At 45.2% G+C, this 21,321-nt stretch overlaps 1 protein-coding gene across 2 annotated transcripts in view; it reads right to left on the bottom strand.

Annotated features, from left to right (window-relative positions):
• Positions 1-532: 532 nt before the first annotated feature.
• Positions 533-21,321, bottom strand: part of DGCR2 (DiGeorge syndrome critical region gene 2) — a 58,000-nt gene continuing 37,211 nt past the window's right edge. For both annotated transcript variants that reach the window (XM_081338745.1, XM_081338744.1), the window contains exons 3-10: positions 14,981-15,106; positions 12,720-12,930; positions 11,865-11,941; positions 10,216-10,392; positions 9,886-10,089; positions 8,918-9,070; positions 7,802-8,038; positions 533-6,726 (exon numbers count right to left, since the gene is read on the bottom strand). In XM_081338745.1, the coding sequence (XP_081194871.1) occupies positions 6,485-6,726; positions 7,802-8,038; positions 8,918-9,070; positions 9,886-10,089; positions 10,216-10,392; positions 11,865-11,941; positions 12,720-12,930; positions 14,981-15,106 (1,427 nt within the window). In that variant the 3' untranslated portion in view covers positions 533-6,484. The remainder of the gene's footprint in view (positions 6,727-7,801; positions 8,039-8,917; positions 9,071-9,885; positions 10,090-10,215; positions 10,393-11,864; positions 11,942-12,719; positions 12,931-14,980; positions 15,107-21,321) is intronic.

The raw sequence follows: 21,321 nt of genomic DNA, 5'->3' as shown, positions 1-21,321 counted from the left end.
TCTCACCCTTCCGTCATCAGACATTTAATGTCTTCCCCCAAATCCCTCGTTTGCTTCTTTTCCCATTTCATTCCAGGTGAATTCGAAATTCCTTTACATCCCTTAATTTCCTTCCCATCTCTGACTCTATAATCCCAAGGCTACATTAGGTGAAAAAATCTGCCATGTTTCTTTTCAGGGATCTTTTGAAATCCTACTTAGTGGCTTAAGAATATATTTGTAACGACTGCCCTCTGCAGTTAGAACAAGGGTATTGCAGGAGCTCTCCAAGGTAGAAAATGTTTTACCTCAATTAAAATTTAAGAGGAAATTAGAAAATTGCTTGATAGCAGGTTCAGATTTCTTGCCTATTTTGTCCAGGATTGTCCATTCTGGAACAGAAATCAGGGCTTCTGGCAGAGACATCTGCAATTTTGACATGTAAAATCATCTTTTATTAAAAGTCATCCTCATTTTGAGATCCATTAGAATTGGTCAGGTTCACCTTCTTCCCTCAGAATAAACACACACAAAAGTTGAAGGCCGGTTCCTCTCAACAAAACACAATTTATTTGGCATCTAGATGGAATGTCTCTCACGGCATCTTGGAAAAAAAATAGATTAGTGTCCCAAAAGCCCGCCCTTCTCCACCCCTTCCCCTGAAATAAAAACCTTTTTTAAAAAAATCAAAATATTGGAACATAAAATGTCACAGGGACCAACCTATTACAGTATCAAATTTCATTTCTACATACCGTTCCATGAAATATCAAAATCTTTGATTTTTTTTTCTCCCCCCACCTTTATTATTATTATTATTTTGAACACACACATGCCACAGTTCAATTCAGCCACAAACTGACACAACAGACTGGCAAATTCAGCCAAAAAATGCCTTCCCAAACAAAATAAAAAGCAGTGGTTCGCTGTTTGGCACACTCGCTCACACATACGCACCCATCGCCCTTCCCAAACATACACAAAATCGAGCATCCCCTTTGATGGGCACAGCCAGTGGGCCTTACCTTTGAGTCCAGATCTGTAGAGCTCCATGTTTGTTGGACCCCCAATGGCTGACCCCAGGTTTTCCCAATTCTATCTTTCCTGATACAGCCTTGAAGGATTTTCAACAAGCTATTTGACTTTTTTTTGTGGGGGGGTGGGAAATGAAAACAACGAACGGTGGAGGGATTGAACAAGCAAGCAGTGGTTTCTCACCAACTACTACTGATTTACTTCACTTCTCCTGATGCTTAGAAGTTGGACAATCCATCCTATTTCTGCTCTACCTGCACACGCGCACACACCCTAGTTAAAATGTAATTGAGTCAATTTTTTCCCCGATACCTGGACATTGGACAATCGGATCCTCCTTCCTCTCTACCTGTGCCAGTCTGGTTGAAATGAGCAGTGAACTCTAACCACGGCTCTCCAACTTCCGTACCATCATCTTTTTTTTTAATTGAAAAGTTTTACAGTACATCATCTTATCTCGTTGATTAGGATATCTGGCCCATTTGAGGTGTGCAGCAAACAAGACAGATTCAACGCAGCAATGCTTTTCAAAAAAAATATGTTCAGGCCAAACAACCAAGTTTTACTGACGAGTGTGTGTGTGGGGGGGGGGAGGTCTTGACCTTAAAACTGCTATGTGCCCTCAGCTAAAAGCAGAACAAAACAAGAAACCAAAAGTCACACCCACTGAGAAGTGTCTTCTCCGGGAAGCCGACGTCAAATACCAAAAGGACATTTTGTCAAATGAAGTTTGTTAAGATGGAAAAGGACCTTTTAAAGATTTGCTTTAGGGTAAGAAATGGCAAGCTACGGCCGCGAGTGGGCATCAGCAAACAGGCCGAGTGCGGTGTGAACCATACCCCAATCATATCTACGGGAGAGTGCAGTAAGCATTTCAAAATTTTATTTCGACGTGGGGATTCTCAAGGGAGCTGTCGACATTCACGCTGAAGTGGTGCAGAAGTGACAATGAACCAAAGAATAAGCTGGTGCATAATTGATTTCAGGGAAAAGATATTTTATATATCTTTTTATATACAGGTGAAACTCGAAAAATTAGAATATCGTGCAAAAGTTCAGTTATTTCAGTAATGCAACTTAAAAGGGGAAAGTAATATATGGTAGACTCATTACATGCAAAGCAAGATAGTTCAAGCCTTGATTTGTCATAATTGTGATGATTATGGCTTACAGCTTATGAAAACCCCAAATCCACAATCTCAGAAAATTAGAATATTGTCAAAAGGTGCAATATTCTAGGCTCAAAGTGTCCCACTCTTATCAGCTAATTAAGCCATAACACCTGCAAAGGGTTCCTGAGCCTTTAAATGGTCTCTCAGTCTGGTTCAGTAGGAATCACAATCATGGGGAAGACTGCTGACCCGACAGTTGTGCAGAAAACCATCGTTGACACCCTCCATAAGGAGGGAAAGCCTCAAAAGGTAATTGAAAAAGAAGTTGGATGTTCCCAAAGTGCTGCATTAATAGAAAGTTATGTGGAAGGGAAAAGTGTGGAAGAAAAAGGTGCACAAGCAGCAGGGATGACTGCAGCCTGGAGAGGAGTGTCAGGAAAAGGCCATTCAAAAGTGTTGGGGACTTTCACAAGGAGTGGACTGAGGCTGGAATCAGTGCAGACAGATCCTGGACATGGGCTTCAAATGTCGTATTCCTCTTGTCAAGCTGCTCCTGAACAAACATCATCAGAAGTGTCTTACCTGGGCTAAAGAAAAACAGACCTGGTCTGTTGCTCAGTGGTCCAAAGTCCTCTTTTCTGATGAGAGCAACTTTTGCATCTCATTTGGAAACCAAGGACCCAGAGTCTGGAGGAAGAATGGAGAGGCACACACTGCAAGATGCTTGAAGTCCAGTGTGAAGTTTCCACAGTCTGTGTTGATTTGGGGAGCCATGTCATCTGCTGGTGTTGGTCCACTGTGCTTCATGAAGTCCAGGGTCAACGCAGCCGTCTACCAGGAGATTTTGGGAGCACTTCATGCTTCCTTCCGCAGACGAGCTTTATGGGGATGCTGACTTCATTTTCCAGCAGGACTTGGCACCTGCCCACACTGCCAAAAGCACCAAAATCTGGTTTAATGACCGTGGGATTACTGTGCTTGATTGGCCAGCAAACTCGCCTGACCTGAACCCCGTAGAGAATCTATGGGGCATTGCCAAGAGAAAGATGAGAGACATGAGACCGAACAATGCAGAAGAGCTGAAGGCCGCTATTGAAGCATCCTGGTCTTCCGTAACACCTCAGCAGTGCCACAGGGTGATGGCTTCCATGCCACACCGCATTGAGGCAGTAATTGCTGCAAAAGGGGCCCAAACCAAGTACTGAGTACATATGCATGCTTATACTTTTCAGAGGTCCGATATTGTTCTATGTACACTTCTTGTTTTATTGAGTGAAAGCCCTAATAAGCAGGCATATACATAGAATGAAGGCTACTGCTAAGCTTGTAAGCCGCCCTGAGTCTTCGGAGAAGGGCGGGATATAAATGGAATTAAAATAAATAAAAAATAAAATATGTAATTTTCTGAGATTGTGGATTTGGGGTTTTCATGAGCTGTACGCCATAATCATCACAATTATGACAAACCAGGGCTTGAACTATCTTGCTTTGCATGTAATGAGTCTATCTCATATATTAGTTTCCCCTTTTAAGTTGCATTACTGAAATAAATGAACTTTTGCACGATATTCTAATTTTTTGAGTTTCACCTGTATATAAAGGGTTTGCCATTTCAAAACATAACAGTACCACTAATTCTAGCCTATTTTTCCCCCTCCAAATTCTTATCTTTTTTACATGGACGTGTAGTGTGGCCATCAGTTTCCAATCACGTGTCACTCTTGTGCTTTCCTCAAGATCATAAAGCAGTGTTTTCTCCATCTTGGCAACGTTAAGAGCTGAGGACTTCAAGTCCCAGAATTCCCCCGGGCTGGGCAACTCTGGAAGTCGAAGTCCTCACCAGTTGCCGAGCTTGAAAAACATTTATCATAAACTCTCAATCAACCAAGCCCATTCACACTTACGTATATAAAAGCAAAGAAGTCAGTACCTACAATGTATAAAACTGATGGAGTGTGCTAAAAACGCACAAAACCCGCTTTTTATTTCTTTCTTTTTTCTTCCCCCCCCCCCGCTCCCCATACTTCAGAAATCCTTAGTACCTGCCCTGGATCCACAATTCTGACCCCAGACTTTGGGAAGGAGAGAGAATGCTGCTTTGTGACGAGGCTGAGAAAGCCAGGAGACAGGAAAGGAAGTAAAGAGGGGGGGGGGAAGAGACAAATCCACAAGACTTTGTATTCCTCCAGTGTCCTGCGGCCATTCCCACCCTCCTCTGTCTGGCTCATTCTGGGGAAAAATGGTTGTTGGCCACTCAGACGTTGCTTCGTGCCCGTGAGGTTGGTGGGAAGACCGTTTTTGAAACCAGACTTCCAAATCCTTGGGGCAAGAGCTAAGAGGTCAGGAAAGCAGAGTTGCGGAGTTCTACCTCAGCTGTATCTACCCCAGCTTCAAAGGGAAAGCGGGGTCGAGAGGCAACGGCCTAGCAGCACGATCGTGGTACCATAAGACGAAGGTTCTAACAAATTTGTGATGGTTTGCGAGCAAGTCGTCCCCAACCGACGTAAGCAGAATTGGCTTTCCTTTCTACTGAGTCGCATCGAGGGCAATGAAGTCTACAACCATGGGGCCATCCCCGCCTTTCATGGTTTCAGGGCGGGGTCTTCCCAAGCGATTCCCTGGACACGTGGAAGATTAAATCTGCGGCCTTCTGCAAGGACACCTGGAGTGTCCTTGGCCACGCGAGAACTCTCTTCTAAAATGGCCCCAAAGCTAACCTACCATCAACATTACACTGGGATAGATAGCAACTGCAGAAGGAGGAGGAGGAGGAGAAAAAGGGGTGAAATGAGAAGGCACCCTGATACATTTAAGTATAGAACCATGGGTAGTATTTCTCCTGCCCCTCTAGGCTTCCTGCCTTTCATAAGGCAAGAGGAACACACAAACGAAGGACTGTTTCCGTTAACGAAACCTGGGCAGCTTACTTAGGAGGCAAGAGGCTAGCGATGGATCAAGAACTCCTTGGCTATAGTTGCCATCAACTCAGCATTTACAAGTTCTCACCAAGATCCCTCGGTGGGAAAGGTGAGTGGGGGCTCTTGGGGGCAGACCCCTGCACCTTCCAGATGTCCTTCTCAGAGATTCAAGAATTACCGAGGGGATCCACCTCCACCCATCTGCAAACCGGTCCAAATCCCCAAACCCCAAATGGGTCAAAGAGGATCAACGGGACAGCTTTCATTAAGGTTTCTGAGGCCACCGAGTCTCCGTACGATTTTTTTCCCCTGACCCCAATGTCTCCTGTTAAAATGTAAGGCGTCAAATGAATCCTGCAGGATAAAGCAAGCTTGAAATCTAACGACTGAGAATGAAAAAGCAAAATGAACAGGGAGAGACCAAGTCGAAGGCGGACCGATTGGTCCAATCACATTTCCACCACCAGCCCCATCTTGGAAATTCTATTATTCCCCACACCAACTCAGTCCCCCCCAAAACCTCAATACCCCGATTTACAGTAAGAGAAAGTCAGGAGGGGGGCAATCTCATGTACGAGTCACTGAGCTGAAAAGACCGTTAAGTATTACACTGCGTTACGGCGAAGCAACCTGGTTGACTTGAACCTCCAGGAAATAAACAAGCATTTGATCAACTCGTATCGTTCCTACTTCGCAGCCAGGACTGGAAGCCACGTGAAGGTGAAGACTTTATGGGCCCACTTGCCTGTCTCTTTTCTTTTCGGGCTCACATTCCAAAGGAGGATGGTCCTGCGCTCTGTTCAGACATACCCGAGAACCCAACTTCTAGTCTTTTGTACTGGAAGATTAACCAAAGACTGGTTAAGGCAAGAGAGTCAACGGCGAGCAGTCATATTCTGTTCCTGGAAGTTCCTAACGCCCTGGCATTCCAGATGTTCCTAACACCTGGTCCTTTATTCTCCATGATTTTACGGGGCGGCGAGATGGATGATCCCTTTCCTCTCTCAGACCGCCCCCCCAAAAAAAATCTATCCGTAATTTTCCTCCACTTTAAAAAAAAGAAATGAAAAACTCCACGTCTTCTGCTCTTTTTTTCCATAGAAAAACAGTGTTTTTACAACTTGATTTCTTCTTCTTCTTCTTCTTCTTCTTCTTCTTCTTCTTCTTCTTCTTCTTCTTCTTCTTCTTCTTCATCTTCTTCTGAAGAGGAGAAGGTAAGAATGGAAAATGACTGCCCGGGCCGACGTGTTCCAAGTCTAAACTCAAAGGAGAATCTGAAAAAGCCAGACATGGGAGTTTTATTTCTGAACTTGAGTCCGAGAATTCAGCATCCCCTCGTACATCTGACGGGCAAACAGTTGCCCAACAGTTAATGCTTGGCTGGCTGGCAGTTAAAGGGGTGAGGGGGGGGATTTGTCTCTTGTTTTGATTGTGTTTCCTTTATACCATGGTATTTAGAGAACACTGGCTGTGGTGGTTGCCACTTAGGCTCTCCGAGAGCGTGCTTTCGCTTAACGGAGTGTCTGGTAGGACAAGGAGGGTGCTACTGTCGGCAGAGTTTTCCAGGTCCAAGTGGGACGGCCCGACGGAAGGAGGCAGAGATTCGTCGGGGAGCGGCAAAGAGGTGTCGGCATTCCCGAAGGACAGTTGAGTGTTAGGTCCCATCTGAGAATGGACCCCGTCTAGGAAGGGAAAGGAAAAAGGGACAACATCAAGCCCAAATCAACGCATTCCTGTTATTTGGTCGTTAACTGCTTCCAGATCATTATCGCTTAACTCTTTTAATAGATTGGGATCCGGGGATTTGCACGAGGGAGCCCCAGATAGATGGGGTTTCAACACCCCAGCCCGTAGCGCCATTGCCGAAATTTTGGCATTTCATCAGGAGGGAGGAGAATAGTCTAAAGGAGAATAGCTCAGGGTTGAAATGAGGAGTCCTTGGTGCTCCCTGAGCTGGGTTGATTTCTTGCAGATGTTTCATGACCCAGCTAGGTAACATCATCAGTGCTAGATGGGAGGAGGGTTTGGAGGAGGAGGAGGAGGAGGAGGAGGAGGAGGAGGAGAAGGAGGAGGAGGAATATTATGGGGTCCTTGGTGTTCTCTGAGCTGGGCTGCTTTCTTGCAGACATTTCATTACTCAACCAGGTAACATCATCAGTGCTAGATGGGAGGAGGGTGAGGAGGAGGAGGAGGAGGAGGAAGAGGAGGAGGAGGAGAAGGAAGAGGAGGAATATTATGGGGTCCTTGGTGTTCTCTGAGCTTGGTTGCTTTCTTGCAGACATTTCATTACTCAACCGGGTAACATCATCAGTGCTAGAAGTTTATATTATATCCCACCAATACTGACAAGGCAAGCCACTAGAATGTAATACGTCAACGGAGACCAAGAAAGCCAAGCTCAGAGAGCACCAAGGACCCTACAGGAATCCTCCTCCTCTTCCTCCCACTCCATTCTGCAAATCACCTTCCCTTCGAGCACTGATCACCTAACCTAGTTAGGTCACGAGAGGTCTGCAAGAAAACCACCCAGCTCAAGAGAGCACCAAGGACCCCAGAGTCCTCCTCCTCCTCCACCACCGCTCCGCAAACCCCACTCCTTTCGAGCGCAGAGGGAAGCGATCCAGTTCAGCAAGGAAACATTCGCTAGAAAACCGCCCGGCTCAGAGAGCACCAAAGACTTCACGTCAAACCGGCATGGGAAAGGCCGAAGCCAAGGCCAACCAGACGGCCTTGGGCAAGAATTCCAAATGAAGAGACCTGGCGGAGAGCAAAGAACGTTGTCTGGGCTGATGGACGCTTCGTAAGGTGGCGGCGGATCATCCGGGTGCTGAATGTCCGGGTATTTGTACGCTGTGTAGGGTGGAGGCGGGTCGTGGAAGTGAAAGGCGCCACCTTCCCCGTCGTCAGAAAGGTGCAGTGGCGTGAGTCCGGTTCCAAAGCCGTCTGGACCGTAATCGAAACCAGGCATCCTCCGGCCCAGGTTAAAGTGGTGCACTGTGAAAGGGGAGCGGGGATAGGAAAAAAAAACACACACCCGTGGGCATCATCATCATCGTCGTCGTTGCGGTTTCATCTTTTCGTTCGTTCTGCACAAAGCATCGGGTTTAAAGCGGAATCGTGGAGGTTTTGCTCTTTAGCTTTAGGTTCCCCCCCCCTTCTTATTTAAATCAAGTTTCTCCAGTGTCAGCAGAAAACTGCACGGGATTAAGAAACACAGGTGTTTTGCCAGAAGAAAGCTGGAAGGGACCTTGGAGGTCTTCTAGTCCAGCCCCTGCTGAAGCAAAAGAACCTATACCATCTCAGACAGGAAGGAAGGGAGGGAGGGAGGGAGGGAGGGAGGGAGGAAGGAAGGAAGGAAGGAAGGAAGGAAGGAAGGAAGGAAGGAAGGAAGGAAGGAAGGAAGGAAGGAAGGAAGGAAGGAAGGAAGGAAGGAAGGAAGGAAGGAAGGATTGTAATAATGAGCCATTATTGCAGGGTTGTTGTGATGGGGAAAATAGGCGGAGGAAGGTATGTTGGATATGTTCACAGCTTTGTTATTTGTAAAAATAATCAAGAAATAAATGAATAAATATTGTATGGAAGTTTTTAAAGAGACTGGACAGCCATTTGTCTGAAATGGTCTAGGGTTTCCTGCCTGAGCAGGGGGTTGGACTAGAAGACCTCCAAGGTCCCTTCCAACTTATTAATATCATTGTTATCATTATTATTGTTGTTGTTTTTGTTATTGTTAGTTATTATTATTATCATCATTGTTATTATTATTATCCCAACTTTTGGGGGAAAAAACCACCCAGGCAAGTCATGGAAAACCGAAACGTTTAGTTGCCCGAACTTTCCCGGGCGCCCTTCAGAGAAGGTGGGACCCCCACTTACGGTTGGCTCCGATCAAGGATTCGATGCGCTCCCGGCGTCTCTGCCGCAGCCGGTGGACCATGAAGAGCAGGAGGGACAAAATGAGGAAGGAAGAGACGCAGCTGACGATGAGACGCATGCCGCTGGCCATGGAGTCAAACAAGCTGTTGCCGTCTGCAAGAGGGGAAGGGAGGGAAGACCACAACCTTGAGTTTCGCCCTGACGAACCAACCCGAGAGGGAAGGTCTGTTTTTACAACGGTCGTTAATATACCCAATAGAGCTGGTTTTGTTGGAAGGACAACAGGATTTGTGCTTTGTACTGCGATTGTTTTAGTCAGCCCTCTTATGTTCATTTGCCGCCCGCATCGAATTCTTTTTATCAATCACTCAAGGCAGTGGACGTATCCAACAGGCCTGCTTCCCCCTATTTTCCCCACAACAACCCGGTGAGGTGGGTTGGGCTGAGAAAGGAGGACTGACCCAAAGTCGCCCAGCTGGCTCTCGTGGCTAAGGTGGGACTAGAACTCACAGTCTCCTGGTGATTGGCCCAAAGTAACTCAGCCGGCTTTTGTGGCTAAGGTGGGACTAGAATTCAACAGCTCCTGGTGATTGGCCCAAAATGACCCAACCAGCTTTCATGCCTAAAGTAGGACTAGAACTCAACATCTTTTGATGATTGGCCCGTCACCCAACCAGCTTTCATGGCTAAGGCGGGACTAGAACTCACTAACTCCCAGCTCCTAGTCTGGTGCCTTCACCACTAGACCGAACTGCCTCACTTTTTATGTGTATTTATTTATCCCGCTGGCCACACGACCACGGAAGCATCTTCAGACAACGCTGACTCTCTCAGCATTAGTTTTATGTTAGTTTTTTTTTAAACTCTATTTTATTTTAGGTTTTAAAACTCCTAACACTTTGCATTTTACCCCTTTTATGCTCTTCATGACAGCAATAAAGACAGGATTTGAGAGAAGCCAGACCTACCAGGATCTGAACAGGTAAATTTGCAGCATTCCTTGGGATCCCTCAGGTAATGCTGGCAGCCCTGAGGTCGCTCGCACAATGCCGCCACGCACATCTCCGGCTCGCCATTGTGGCACGTGCAACTTAAGCAGGGGTCGTCCCCTTTAGGTGTGAAATTGTAGCCTTCGTCGACGATGTTATCTTTGATATCCACGCACGTCTGGCCTGGAACAGAGGTTTGGGGGGTGGGGGTGAAGCCATCTTTATTTTGGCCAATCCTCTTCAGATGGGTTCCAAATTGTTCCAGCGGGTTTATCAACGGGGACGGGGAGGGTGGGGGAAGAAACTTACTTCTCTTGCAAAGAAAGGACGATTTTTCATAGCAGTTCTCGGCGTACCAGCTGTGAAAACCGTGGTGCCGGAGAATTGGGAAATGGGAACATTGAAACTGGGCACAGAGGATGTTTTCATTCTCAGAGAGTGATGTGCTGAATGTAGGGTTAGGAGGAAGAAATACTTCGGACGATCCTGAAATGACAAGACAGAGGAAGAGAGGATTGGGGGGTTGTCACGCTCCGCGGTGCCATCCGCTTTGGGTGTGTGCTGGAAAAAAAATACTTAAAAGCTAAACAGGTTGATCCAGTCTGCTTTGATTCAGTTTCTCACTTTCCTCACTGTGGTTGGGAGAACAGCCAGAGTTTGGGGGGGGGGGGGGGAGAGAGAAAGAAAGGAGGAAGAGGGGGTGGTGGTATCCTTTTGCAAGGAACAAAGAAGTGACCCAGCCCGCAATCTCTGGTATGCAGGAAGAGAGCCAAGGGTGGATCCTTGCACAGGATCTATTTAATAGTCATGCAGATTTGAGCTTTAATCTCGTTCCTGTCAATAGGGCAGAAACAATAAAGAAACTACTCTGAAGACATTCCTTGTGCTGTTCTTGGCTCTTAAGCCTGACACTTATTGATCCCAACAGAAGAGAATATGTGTAGCTCGGGGTTGAAATGCTCTCTGAGCTTGCTGGTTTTCTTGCAGAGGTTTCACAACCCAAATTAGGGAGCATCATCCGAGTTAGAAGGGAGTTACAAGCAGAGATCAAATCTCCCTCTTTTCCAGCATTGGTGATGTTACCTAGTTGGGTCCTGAAATGTCTTCAGGAAAACAGTGAATTTCAAAGAGCACGCAGGAGCCCACCGTCGTCCTCCTTCTTTGCTTCCTCCTCCTTTCTGCACACCCGACTCCCGGCACTGAAGATGTTACACAGCTGGGAAATGAAATGTCTACAACCAAGCTCAGAGGAAATCGAGGAGCCCAGTCAATGATATACATTAGCTAGTTTGCATTTGGTCTCTGCATTAGGAAGCTTGGCATTTCCCATAGTGGGCAAAATATTCTTATACATACTTCCTTAGTGTACACATGTTTATAACTCACTTCCCCAAAGGTTTTTTAGAGCTTCGGTTTTTCCTGGAAATTTTGGGTGTGTCTTCCTGTCCCTCAAAGCTAATACCAGGCTGTTTAATGCTTTATGTAACAGAAACAGGGGACGCGGTGGCTCAGTGGGTTAGGACGCTGAGCTTGTCGATCAGAAGGTTGGCAGTTTGGTGGGTCGAATCCCGAGTGCCGCGTAACAGAGTGAGCGCCTGTTACTCGTCCCAGCTTCTGCCAACCTAGCAGTTCGAAAGCACGTAAAAATGCAAGTAGAAAAATAGGGACCACTACGGTGGGAAGGTAACAGCGTTCCGTGCGCCTTTGGCGTCTAGTCATGCCGGCCACATGACCACGGAGACGTCCTCGGACAAGCGCTGGCTCTTCGGCTTTGAAACGGAGATGAGCACCGGCCCCTAGAGTCGGAAACGACTAGCACGCATGTGCGGGGGAACTTTTACCTTAACAGAAACAGGAAATTATTCAATATACGAGGAGACATAAAAGTGTATTCAAATTGAATGAACAAGGTTCCAATTTTAGTTTAAGGACCAGAGGATCCAGATTTCTGAACTTACCTTTATAAGCAACTTCCCAGTGGCCTTCAAGGGAATTGTTTCGGTTGGTGATGACAAACTGGTATCCAACCCAAAACCTTCAGTTGGAAATTTAGAGGGGGGGGGAAGACAAGTTGTAAAACTTCAATAACGATAAGACTGCATTGGAAAGTTGATGCATTTTTTTAAAAATAAAATAAAATAAAATAACACGAGAATCTGGTTCGGAATTTGGTGAAATAAGCACCAAAGGTTCGTTGTTATATCCAAACTCCCCTCTGGTATGACAGAGGAGATAAAATATATTTGACCCACTGCTCAAGCCTAAAAAAACAACTTCAAGGATGAGGAAGGCAAAATTAAACCTGTTCAAGGTTTGCGTTGAACCTGCCACAACTTAAACCTCTAAATAGAAACAATCCTTGGCTCCATTTCTCAACAAACTATTGTTTATTAGAGATCAAATGTATTGCAGTATTGCAAAGCCAGAACTGAGAATCACGCGCCAAAATTCCCAAGTTCTACTTTTCCCTCCCTAAAATATCTCTCATTGCCCACCCCAGTGTAACCAATCAGGTTCATGCAAGATGTGTTTTTTTATGCGGTCCCCTCCTTCTAGCTGGGTGACCTTGAGGCAGCATCTCGAGGAGATATGGCCCTTACTTCCGTTTCCCCAAGCATTCCCCTCTTCTTTTCCCCTCTCCACAATTCATGAAAGTCTGTCACCACATAGCGGGCGAAGCACAAGCAAGCATAAGGTGGCAGCTGAGAATTTGATGTTGACAAATAGGACGCGGGCAATGACAACAGCAGCTCTGGAAGTGAACCTCAACATCTGCAGTGGAACCCTGGAATTCCTCTCCCGTGCACACTCACCGGCGTTGATCCTTCCGGCCAAAGGTCTTCTCCTCAGAGTCCCACTCTTGCTGCAGAATGAACTTCAGCTCCTGGTCGGTGGTAAAGGTGGCTAAGGAAGCATTCACTTTCTGGCACGTTTGTACAGCATCCCAGTAGTTCTCTCCATTTAGGTACACCTTGTAGCAACTGGCGGTGCCCTCGTAGTGGTGCCACCCTGATGAGCATTTCCCTAGGAAACATGAAAGAGAAAAGGGAAAACAATTCCCCACCCAGTTAGGACCTCAACGCACCCACAAAGAAATAGCATGTTTTTAGCCATTCCTAAAGACATCAGGCCAGAATTTCTCAACCTTGGCAACTTTAAGATGGGTCGACTTCAACTTCAACATGTTGGCTGAGGAATTCTGGGAGTTGAAGTCCACCCACCTTAAAGCTGCCAAACTTGAGAAACACTGCATTAGGCTTAGTTCAAATCTAGCAAAGAAGAGATTTAGAAGAAAGCTTTTCTTGTATACAATGCAATGCAGGAAGAACATCATTCTAAAACTGCCTATATTCAAAAAAAAAAAGAAAAGAAAAAAAGACCATGCTTGAAATGAAAAGGTCTAGATTTAAAATGCAACACGTGAAGATCCTATTTGGAATTATCTCTGACAAGACTGCTGTAAGACATGGCCGCTCATCTTACCTTTCCTGGCAAATCAAAACCAGCCTTTCATTTCTGGGCACCAATATTGCTGGTTTAATTGCAGGCAAGGCCCCACCGGCTCATGATGCACAGCAATCAAGAGAGCTGCTGACACTCGGCAGAGTCAAGTATTGAACTGGATGGATGAATGGATCAATGGTTTGATTCAGGAGAAATTACCTTTCCGTGTGTCTATTTTTTTTTAAAAGCAAGGTTCTTTTTAAGCAACAACACACCCATCCAAATGGATTTATATTTTTTTTAAAATCGTTGGCCTTCAGGTTGAGTCTCCATTCAGAATCCAGAGCAGCTTCTACAGCCGTGATTCCATTACCCTTCCCTTCTACATATTATTCTGCCTCCGGTAATCAGATTGAGGCGGATGTTCTCGTTTGAAGACATCTTCTGCTTATTTTAGGCACAAGCAAGAAAATGGTTTGCGATATCTTTTGGAGACAGGCCAAGCGGCATTAGCTTTTACACTAGAAAAAAGGGGATTTATTTGCAGCCTTAAAAGACTGAAGAGCAAGAACAGTTCACTGTACAATTATCTTGCTAAGGGAAGTTAATTGGAATCGCTTTTTTTTTTTGAGGTTTCATTTAATGCAAGTAACTGTACAAAGTAAGTAATGTTCATTGGGACTTCTCAGTTTGATTCCCCCAAAGTATCTTTGGTACAGCCTCCCCAAGTTCCTCGGATCACAAAGTCAGAAGCAGCGTCTTCCTATCTAGGAGCAGGATACACGGTTGTATAAATTGAGTAAATAACGCACAAACATACAGGCAGTGTGTATGTATTTATTGTTTAGCAACCACAGCTGCAACCAGCAACTTGGTGGTGAAGCAAAGTGGCCATTAAGCCAAAGGTTTATGTTGTGCATCAGCTTCCCTTTGCTTTACGGGCCTGCAGAGGTCGTAAATCTGAGGACTGGCTACCCAATTAGTTTTTCATCAGCCATCTAACTGCAAACATCGCTACATGAGGCTGTTGCTAAATGAGGACTACACGTCCATAAGGATTTGCTGTCCTTCCACCCACTTTTACACCAGCCCTTTGGAGACTGGACCGCCAATTACATCCGAGTGTGGAGTACAGAGTCAATCAACAAAGAAAGTGGACCACCCATTGCCTACCCCTAGACCCCTACCCCTAGACGAGGGATATCCATCCTTGGCAACTTTTTAAGACTGGTGGACTTCAACTCCCAGAATTCTCTGGCAGCTGAAGTCCACGAGTCTTTAAACGTTGCCAAGCTTGGACACTTCTGCCCTAGACCAAAGGGCCAGCCTGATAATGAGGTTTGGACCAACCACCAAGCGGCCCAAACTCAGAAGCCAATCCCATCTAGGTCAGGATGGCTTATATGGTAGCAGCCGTTAAGTAATAGGATCTTCCCAGTCCGAACATGCCTTCCCCTTTCCTTTATCTAGGAAAACTAGGGAGGGGGTTTGTCCGAGATGACTTCACAAATTACTTTCTTGGCCTAGGCTCAAGCCCCTCTTTTCTGAGCGTTGCCTTGGTAACAAGCTCTTTCTCCCCATCCCGCAATGCCCTCAAGATCTGGTTCTTGTTTCCAAGTCTGCAACTTACTACTGAAGCGAACCGGCTGTGCCATGTTGATGGTGTGGAAGCGTGTCGTGTCCCCTCCTCTCCCACGGCTGTGCCTGGAATCCACATTTTCCTTCCCGTGATAAATTCGTTGGTCCCCTGTATAATCTAGGAGAAAGGTAAGCATCAGAGGCTTTAGGTGAGCAAGGCTGGACAGGAGGTTGTGGTGGTGGTGGTTTTTTCATATTTAACCCCAATTTAATGTAACCGTTCATTTTTTCCCCCAGAAAAGAATTTAGAATGATCTATTATTAAAATGTAAGGGACGCGGTGGCTCAGTGGGTTAGGACGCTGAGCTTGTCGATCAGAAGGTCGGCAGTTTGGCAGGTCGAATCCCGAGTGCCGCGTAGCAGAGTGAGCGCCTGTTACTCGTCCCAGCTTCTGCCAACCTAGCAGTTCGAAAGCATGTAAAAATGCAAGTAGAAAAATAGGGACCACTCCGGTGGGAAGGTAACAGCATTCCGTGCACCTTTGGCGTCTAGTCATGCCGGCCACAGGACCACGGAGATGTCCTGGGACAAGCGCTGGCTCTTCGGCTTTGAAATGGAGATGAGCACCGGCCCCTAGAGTCGGAAACGACTAGCACGCATGTGCGGGGGAACCTTTACCTATTATTAAGATGCTCAACGGGCCTACGATTTGTCTCAATTCGTGAAAAAACACATAAAAGGGCCTCAGAAAGTGGAGAAAATTCAATTGTAGAAATTAGATCAATTCAGCTGGTCCTTTGGACGGTTACACCGTTGTGAGATATGCTTAAAACCCTTCTTTGTTTGATAAGAAATGTGAGGCTATTTCGCCCGTGTTATTTCTTCTGTGCCGGGGTTCTTTAAAACACCTCGGCTTTCCTTAGTAGCCCACAAGAACGGCCATAACGGGGGACGCCTGCAAACTGTTTATCTGGATGTTCAAATAATTTTTATCACTCTGCTAGCATCAGCAAAACTTTGAGCTCTAAACCGGCGGGCGAGCGTTCTTCCAAGACTGCGGAGGTAGGTTGACCTAAATGAGGAGAGAGAATCTCTGCCAACAGAAATCTACGTCTTATTGAGGTATTTCTAAGAGGAAAAGTTCTGAAACGGACTCTGTCACGCTAATTATTCTGCCCTTTCTCAACTTGAGAAGCTGTGCAGGTTGTCCTCGAGTTACAGCAGCTCGTCTGGTGACCGTTCAAACATCAGAGTGGCTTATGACCATTGATTGCATTTACGACGGGTTGCAAGATTCACACCTGGCGATGTGATCAAAATTCAGATGCTTGGCAACTGACTCATATTTGTGACCTTTGCAGGATCCCCCTTGGTGACCTTCTGACGAGCAAAGTCAGTGGGGGGAAAAATCAGAATAACCACGTTCCCAGCTTAAGAACGGCAGTGATTCACTGGATGACTGCGGCAAGAATGGGTCGTAAAACGGGGCAAAACTCACTTAACAAACATCTCACTTTACAACAATTGTGGTTGTATATGTCAAGAGGGAGAATCCCTCCAGGGTAAGCAAACATGGATGGTCTCTGGAACAAACCTTTACCAACCTGGAAATAATTCAAACAAAGCCAGCCAACATTTAAGGAATGGTTCAACTCAGATTTAGTCATGCTCAACCCTGCAAAACCAAATCAGCCCAAACCTGGCCATTAAGTAGGTTACACGCAATATAGTTGACACTGATTACCCTTCACTTTATTTACAGAAACTGTTGTGGAGGAGAGGAAAATTAGTTGGGTTTTTAAGTGTCTGTGAGTCACTGCTGACCCTAGTAGAAGCTTTTGAAGTTGAAAGACAGTGGCTGGCCATTGGACCAAGGTGGAGCCTTCCTTTGGGATCTACTCAGCTTCCCCAAGACTCACGTTGACAGCAGAAGAAGCTGTTCTGACCCAATCGTTACACAATCTGCCATGCCCCTGCTGTCATATCCTTTCCATGGCCTCCCTGTCAAGTTAGAGGACTGTAATTAAGGCCACCATGTTCAAGATACCTAGATTGTGACTCAGTTCCCAAGAGGTCTGAGCAAAATGGCTTCTGAATCACAATGGATGAGTGAATATCCTAACAAGTTTGATGTAGGAAGAAACAGAATGGGGGGAAAACTTTACAGAATGAAATTATAAGAATAGAATAGAATAGAATAGAATAGAATAGAATAGAATAGAATAGAATAGAGTAGAGTAGAGTAGAGTAGAGTAGAGTAGAGTAGAATAGAATAGAATAGAATAGAATAGAATAGAATAGAATAGAATAGAATAGAATAGAATAGAATAGAATAGAATAGAATAGAATAGAATAGAATAGAATAGAATAGAATAGTGGAATGGAGTGGAGTGGAGTGGAGTGGAGTGGAGTGGAGTGGAGTGGAGTGGAGTAGAGTAGAGTAGAGTAGAGTAGAGTAGAGTAGAGTAGAGTAGAGTAGGGCTCAAGTGTGGTCTTAAGTCAAGGACTTACTTGTTTTAGATATCAACCTCATCCCATCATTTCAGATGGGACAGAGAACTACGGCAAGTCCCTAGGGAGATAGCTGGAAGGTACATTGAAGTTTGTGGGCAGTTTATCCTTAAGATTAAATAATAATCCACACAAAAAATGACCCTGCAAAACCTAGCTCAGGGGCAGCTAACTAAAACTGCTCCACAGGGATGGAGAACTGAAAGACTGGCGACCTCAGCAATTAAAAACAAAACCACTTCTAAAGAATGAGGAACAGAGTCAAATGCATGAGTGAAAAGCCCCTAACCAGTATGATTCCCCCCCCCCAAAATGGGAAGTGTCAAGGAAGGGGAGGTTTGGGTTGACTTATTTACACGCACCCTGCAAAACGAGAACGCCTTCAATTGTAGAAATGAGGAGATGGGATTGTGTTACTAACAGTTCATATGGAGGTGAGCAAAGTCAGTGTTAAATTTCTCAGAATAGCAGGAGGTGGAAGGGACCTTGGAGGTCTTCTAGTCCAACCCTCTGCTCAAGTAGGAAACTTTGTGCCATTTCAGACGAGTGGTTGTCCAATCTCTTCCTAAAAACCTCCAGTGTTGGAGCACCCACAACATCTGGAGGCAAGTTGTTCCACCGATTGTATTAACTGTCAGGACATTTCTCCGTAGTTCTAGGTTGACTCTCTCCTTGATTGATTTCCATCCATTGGTTCTTGTCCTGCCTTCAGGTGCTTTGGAGAATAGCTTGACTCCCTCTTCTTTGGGGCAGCCCCTCAAATACTGGACGACTGCTATCATGTCACTCCTAGTCCTTCTTTTCATTAAACTAGACCTTCCCAATTCCTGCAACCCGTTCTTCATATGTTTTAGACTCTGGCCCCTTAATCCTCTTCGTTGCTCTTCTCTGCGCTCTTTCTAAAGTCTCAACATCTTTGTTTACATTGTGGCGTCCAAAAGTGGATGCAGTATTCCAAGTGCGGCCTTCCCAAGTGCGTTATAAAGTAGTATTAACACTTCATGTGATCTTGATTCTATCCCTCTATTAACGCTGCCTAGGACTGTGTTGGCTGTTTCTCAATTCGATATCCGATATCAGTGAGGATCTACCGAACATTGGCTTGGTTTTGAGATAGCTTCTGCTGTTGTTTCTTTTCCTTTAGCAGAAAGAAATCAGATAATGGGGTCAAAAAATGTGGACCTGCAAATACGCACTGCATGCATAGGTACCTGTGGAGTCCTTGGTGCTCTCTGAGCGTGCTTGTTTTCTTGCAGGCATTTCATTAGCCAAACTAGGTAACATCTTCAGTGCCACTGTATTCTAGCACTGATAGTGTTACCTAGTTTGGCTAATGAAACATCTGCAAGAAAAGAAGCAAGCTCAGAGAGCACCAAGGACCCCACAGTCCTCCTCCTCCTCCTCCTAATCCCACTCCCAGTGTTACCTAGTTTGGCTAATGAAACATCTGCAAGAAAAGAAGCAAGCTCAGAGAGCACCAAGGACCCCACAGTCCTCCTCCTCCCCCTCCTCCTAACCCCACTCCCGTCTAGCCCTGATGACTTCCCTAGTTTGGGTAATGAAATATCTTCAAGAAAACAACCAAGCTCAGAGAGAGCCAAGGACCCCTCATGTCAACCCTGAGCTACAAATATTCTCCTTTATTAATAGGTACATGTGCTTCAAACTGGCATGGGCTCCAGAGGAAAACAAATTTAAGACCTATAGCTGGGCTCATGCTAGGAACAGACCAAAAAGACAGAAAAAGAAAATCCCAAAGGGGAATGTTTTGAGGTCAGGATGTTCTCGTTGGAGGCTGAAACAACTGCTTCAAGTTGAAGCAGGTTTCTCTCAATTATTCTGGAAGGGCTTCAAAGAGTCAAAAGCAAACCATTTTAAATTTCAAAATACTTCAGATTCCAAACACATTTTGTACAGCCTTAGATCACATGTCATGTGGAGCTGTTGTGATGTGGTTTGCAGGCCTCTGTTGACCTAACGTTTTGTGTAAACCCGACCGACTCTGGCTTAGTCAAAACGACCATGTTAAAAAAGTTCAGGTCGGCAATGATGTGTGGGAAGGAAGGAAGGAAGGAAGGAAGGAAGGAAGGAAGGAAGGAAGGAAGGAAGGAAGGAAGGAAGGAAGGAAGGAAGGAAGGAAGGATGGATTGTAATAATGAGCCATTATCGCAGGGTTGTTGTGGTGGGGAAAATAGGCGGAGGAAGGTATGTTGGATATGTTCACAGCTTTGTTATTTGTAAAAATAATCAAGAAATAAATGAATAAATACTGTATGGAACATGCTGATTGTTTATTATTACTATCATTACTATTATTACTATTACTATTATATTATTAGAGACGCGGTGGCTCAGTGGGTTAGGACACTGAGCTTGTCGTCGGCAGTTTGGCGGGTCGAATCCCGAGTGCCGCGTAGCAGAGTGAGCGCCTGTTACTCGTCCCAGCTTCTGCCAACCTAGCAGTTCGAAAGCATGAAAAAATGCAAGTAGAAAAATAGGGACCGCTACGGTGGGAAGGTAACAGCGTTCCGTGCGCCTTTGGCATCTAGTCATGCCGGCCACATGACCACGGAGACGTCCTCGGACAAGCGCTGGCTCTTCGGCTTTGAAACGGAGATGAGCACCGGGCCCTAGAGTCGGAAACGACTAGCACGCATATCCGGGAGAACCTTTACCTTTACCTTTTTTTAAAATTATATTATTACTATTACTACTACTACTATTATTATTTTTTATATTATTATTATTATTATTATTATTATTATTATTATTATTATTATATTATTATTATATTATTATTATTATTATTATTATTATTATTATTATTATTATTATTATTATTATTATTATTATTATTATTATTATTATTGACTGGACAGCCATTGGTCAGAAATAACATAGGGTTTCCTGCCTGAGCCGGGGGTTTGACTAGATGACCTCCAAGGTCCCTTCCAACTTTGTTGTTGTTGTTGTTATAAAGCTAGTCTGCACACATAAACTCAGCTTTCCAAACTGACAGATTCAGAGACAGGCTTGTCCCTTCCCAACTGCTCTAAAAAAAAAAATCCTTCAATGTCCCCGTCTCCCCCCCAAAAAAAATTTTTGGGCTTCTTATATATTCCATGCAAAATGAGTCACTTCCTGCTAGGGCCGCACGCATGCCGTTCTGCTTTCGTTCCATTTCAACTGCACACCGTTTTGCGAAAGAAGCAAGAAAAAGCACGCTTTCGTTCAAATCGAGATAGAAATCGGGGCTGCCAAAAGCGGCACGAAGACGAGGCTAATGGCGACCACAAGAATCTTAAGTCGGCAAGCGCAAGCCAACAATTAAAAAGAAGAAATTAAAAAATAGAGAGAGAGAGAGAGAAAGAGAGAGAGATGCCTCTTATGTAATTTTATTGGCCACTCTGATTGTATGAAACTTCGTTCTGCGGGCTTCTCCTCTGCCAATGTCACTCAACATTCTGGTTTTTCAGCTTCACTCAAAGGCAATTAAATAATAATAATAATAATAACAACAACTCAGCTGCACTTATGTGAAGCAGAGCTTTGATTCATCTCTGGGTTTTTTAACGCTGGGTTTTAAGAGAAGAGGCAGGCGACAGCTTGCGGCTGAAGACCCCACTTAGCATTTGTAGGGGGAAACCCACCGATCTTAACGGGTGGAGTTCAAACGTCGCCTGGAAAAAGGAGCTTGTTTTTCTGAGTTGTGTGGAGTTCTCGGCTTGCCAAGCCCCATTAATCTTGTTTCGGAGCTTATGTAAACTTTTCACATTTCCTGCCTCTAAAGGGCAGAAAACACAGGTCCTCGGTCAGCCATTTGGGGCAGAAGAGAACTCTGCAGACTTTCTTTCTTTCTTTCTTTCTTTCTTTCTTTCTTTC

Source organism: Vipera berus, assembly GCF_964194415.1.
Source record: "Vipera berus genome assembly, chromosome: 14".
NCBI classification, from domain to species: Eukaryota; Metazoa; Chordata; class Lepidosauria; order Squamata; family Viperidae; genus Vipera; species Vipera berus.
The sequence above is the reverse complement of the archived record's forward strand: the minus strand, read 5'-3'. Positions and strand labels throughout refer to the sequence as shown.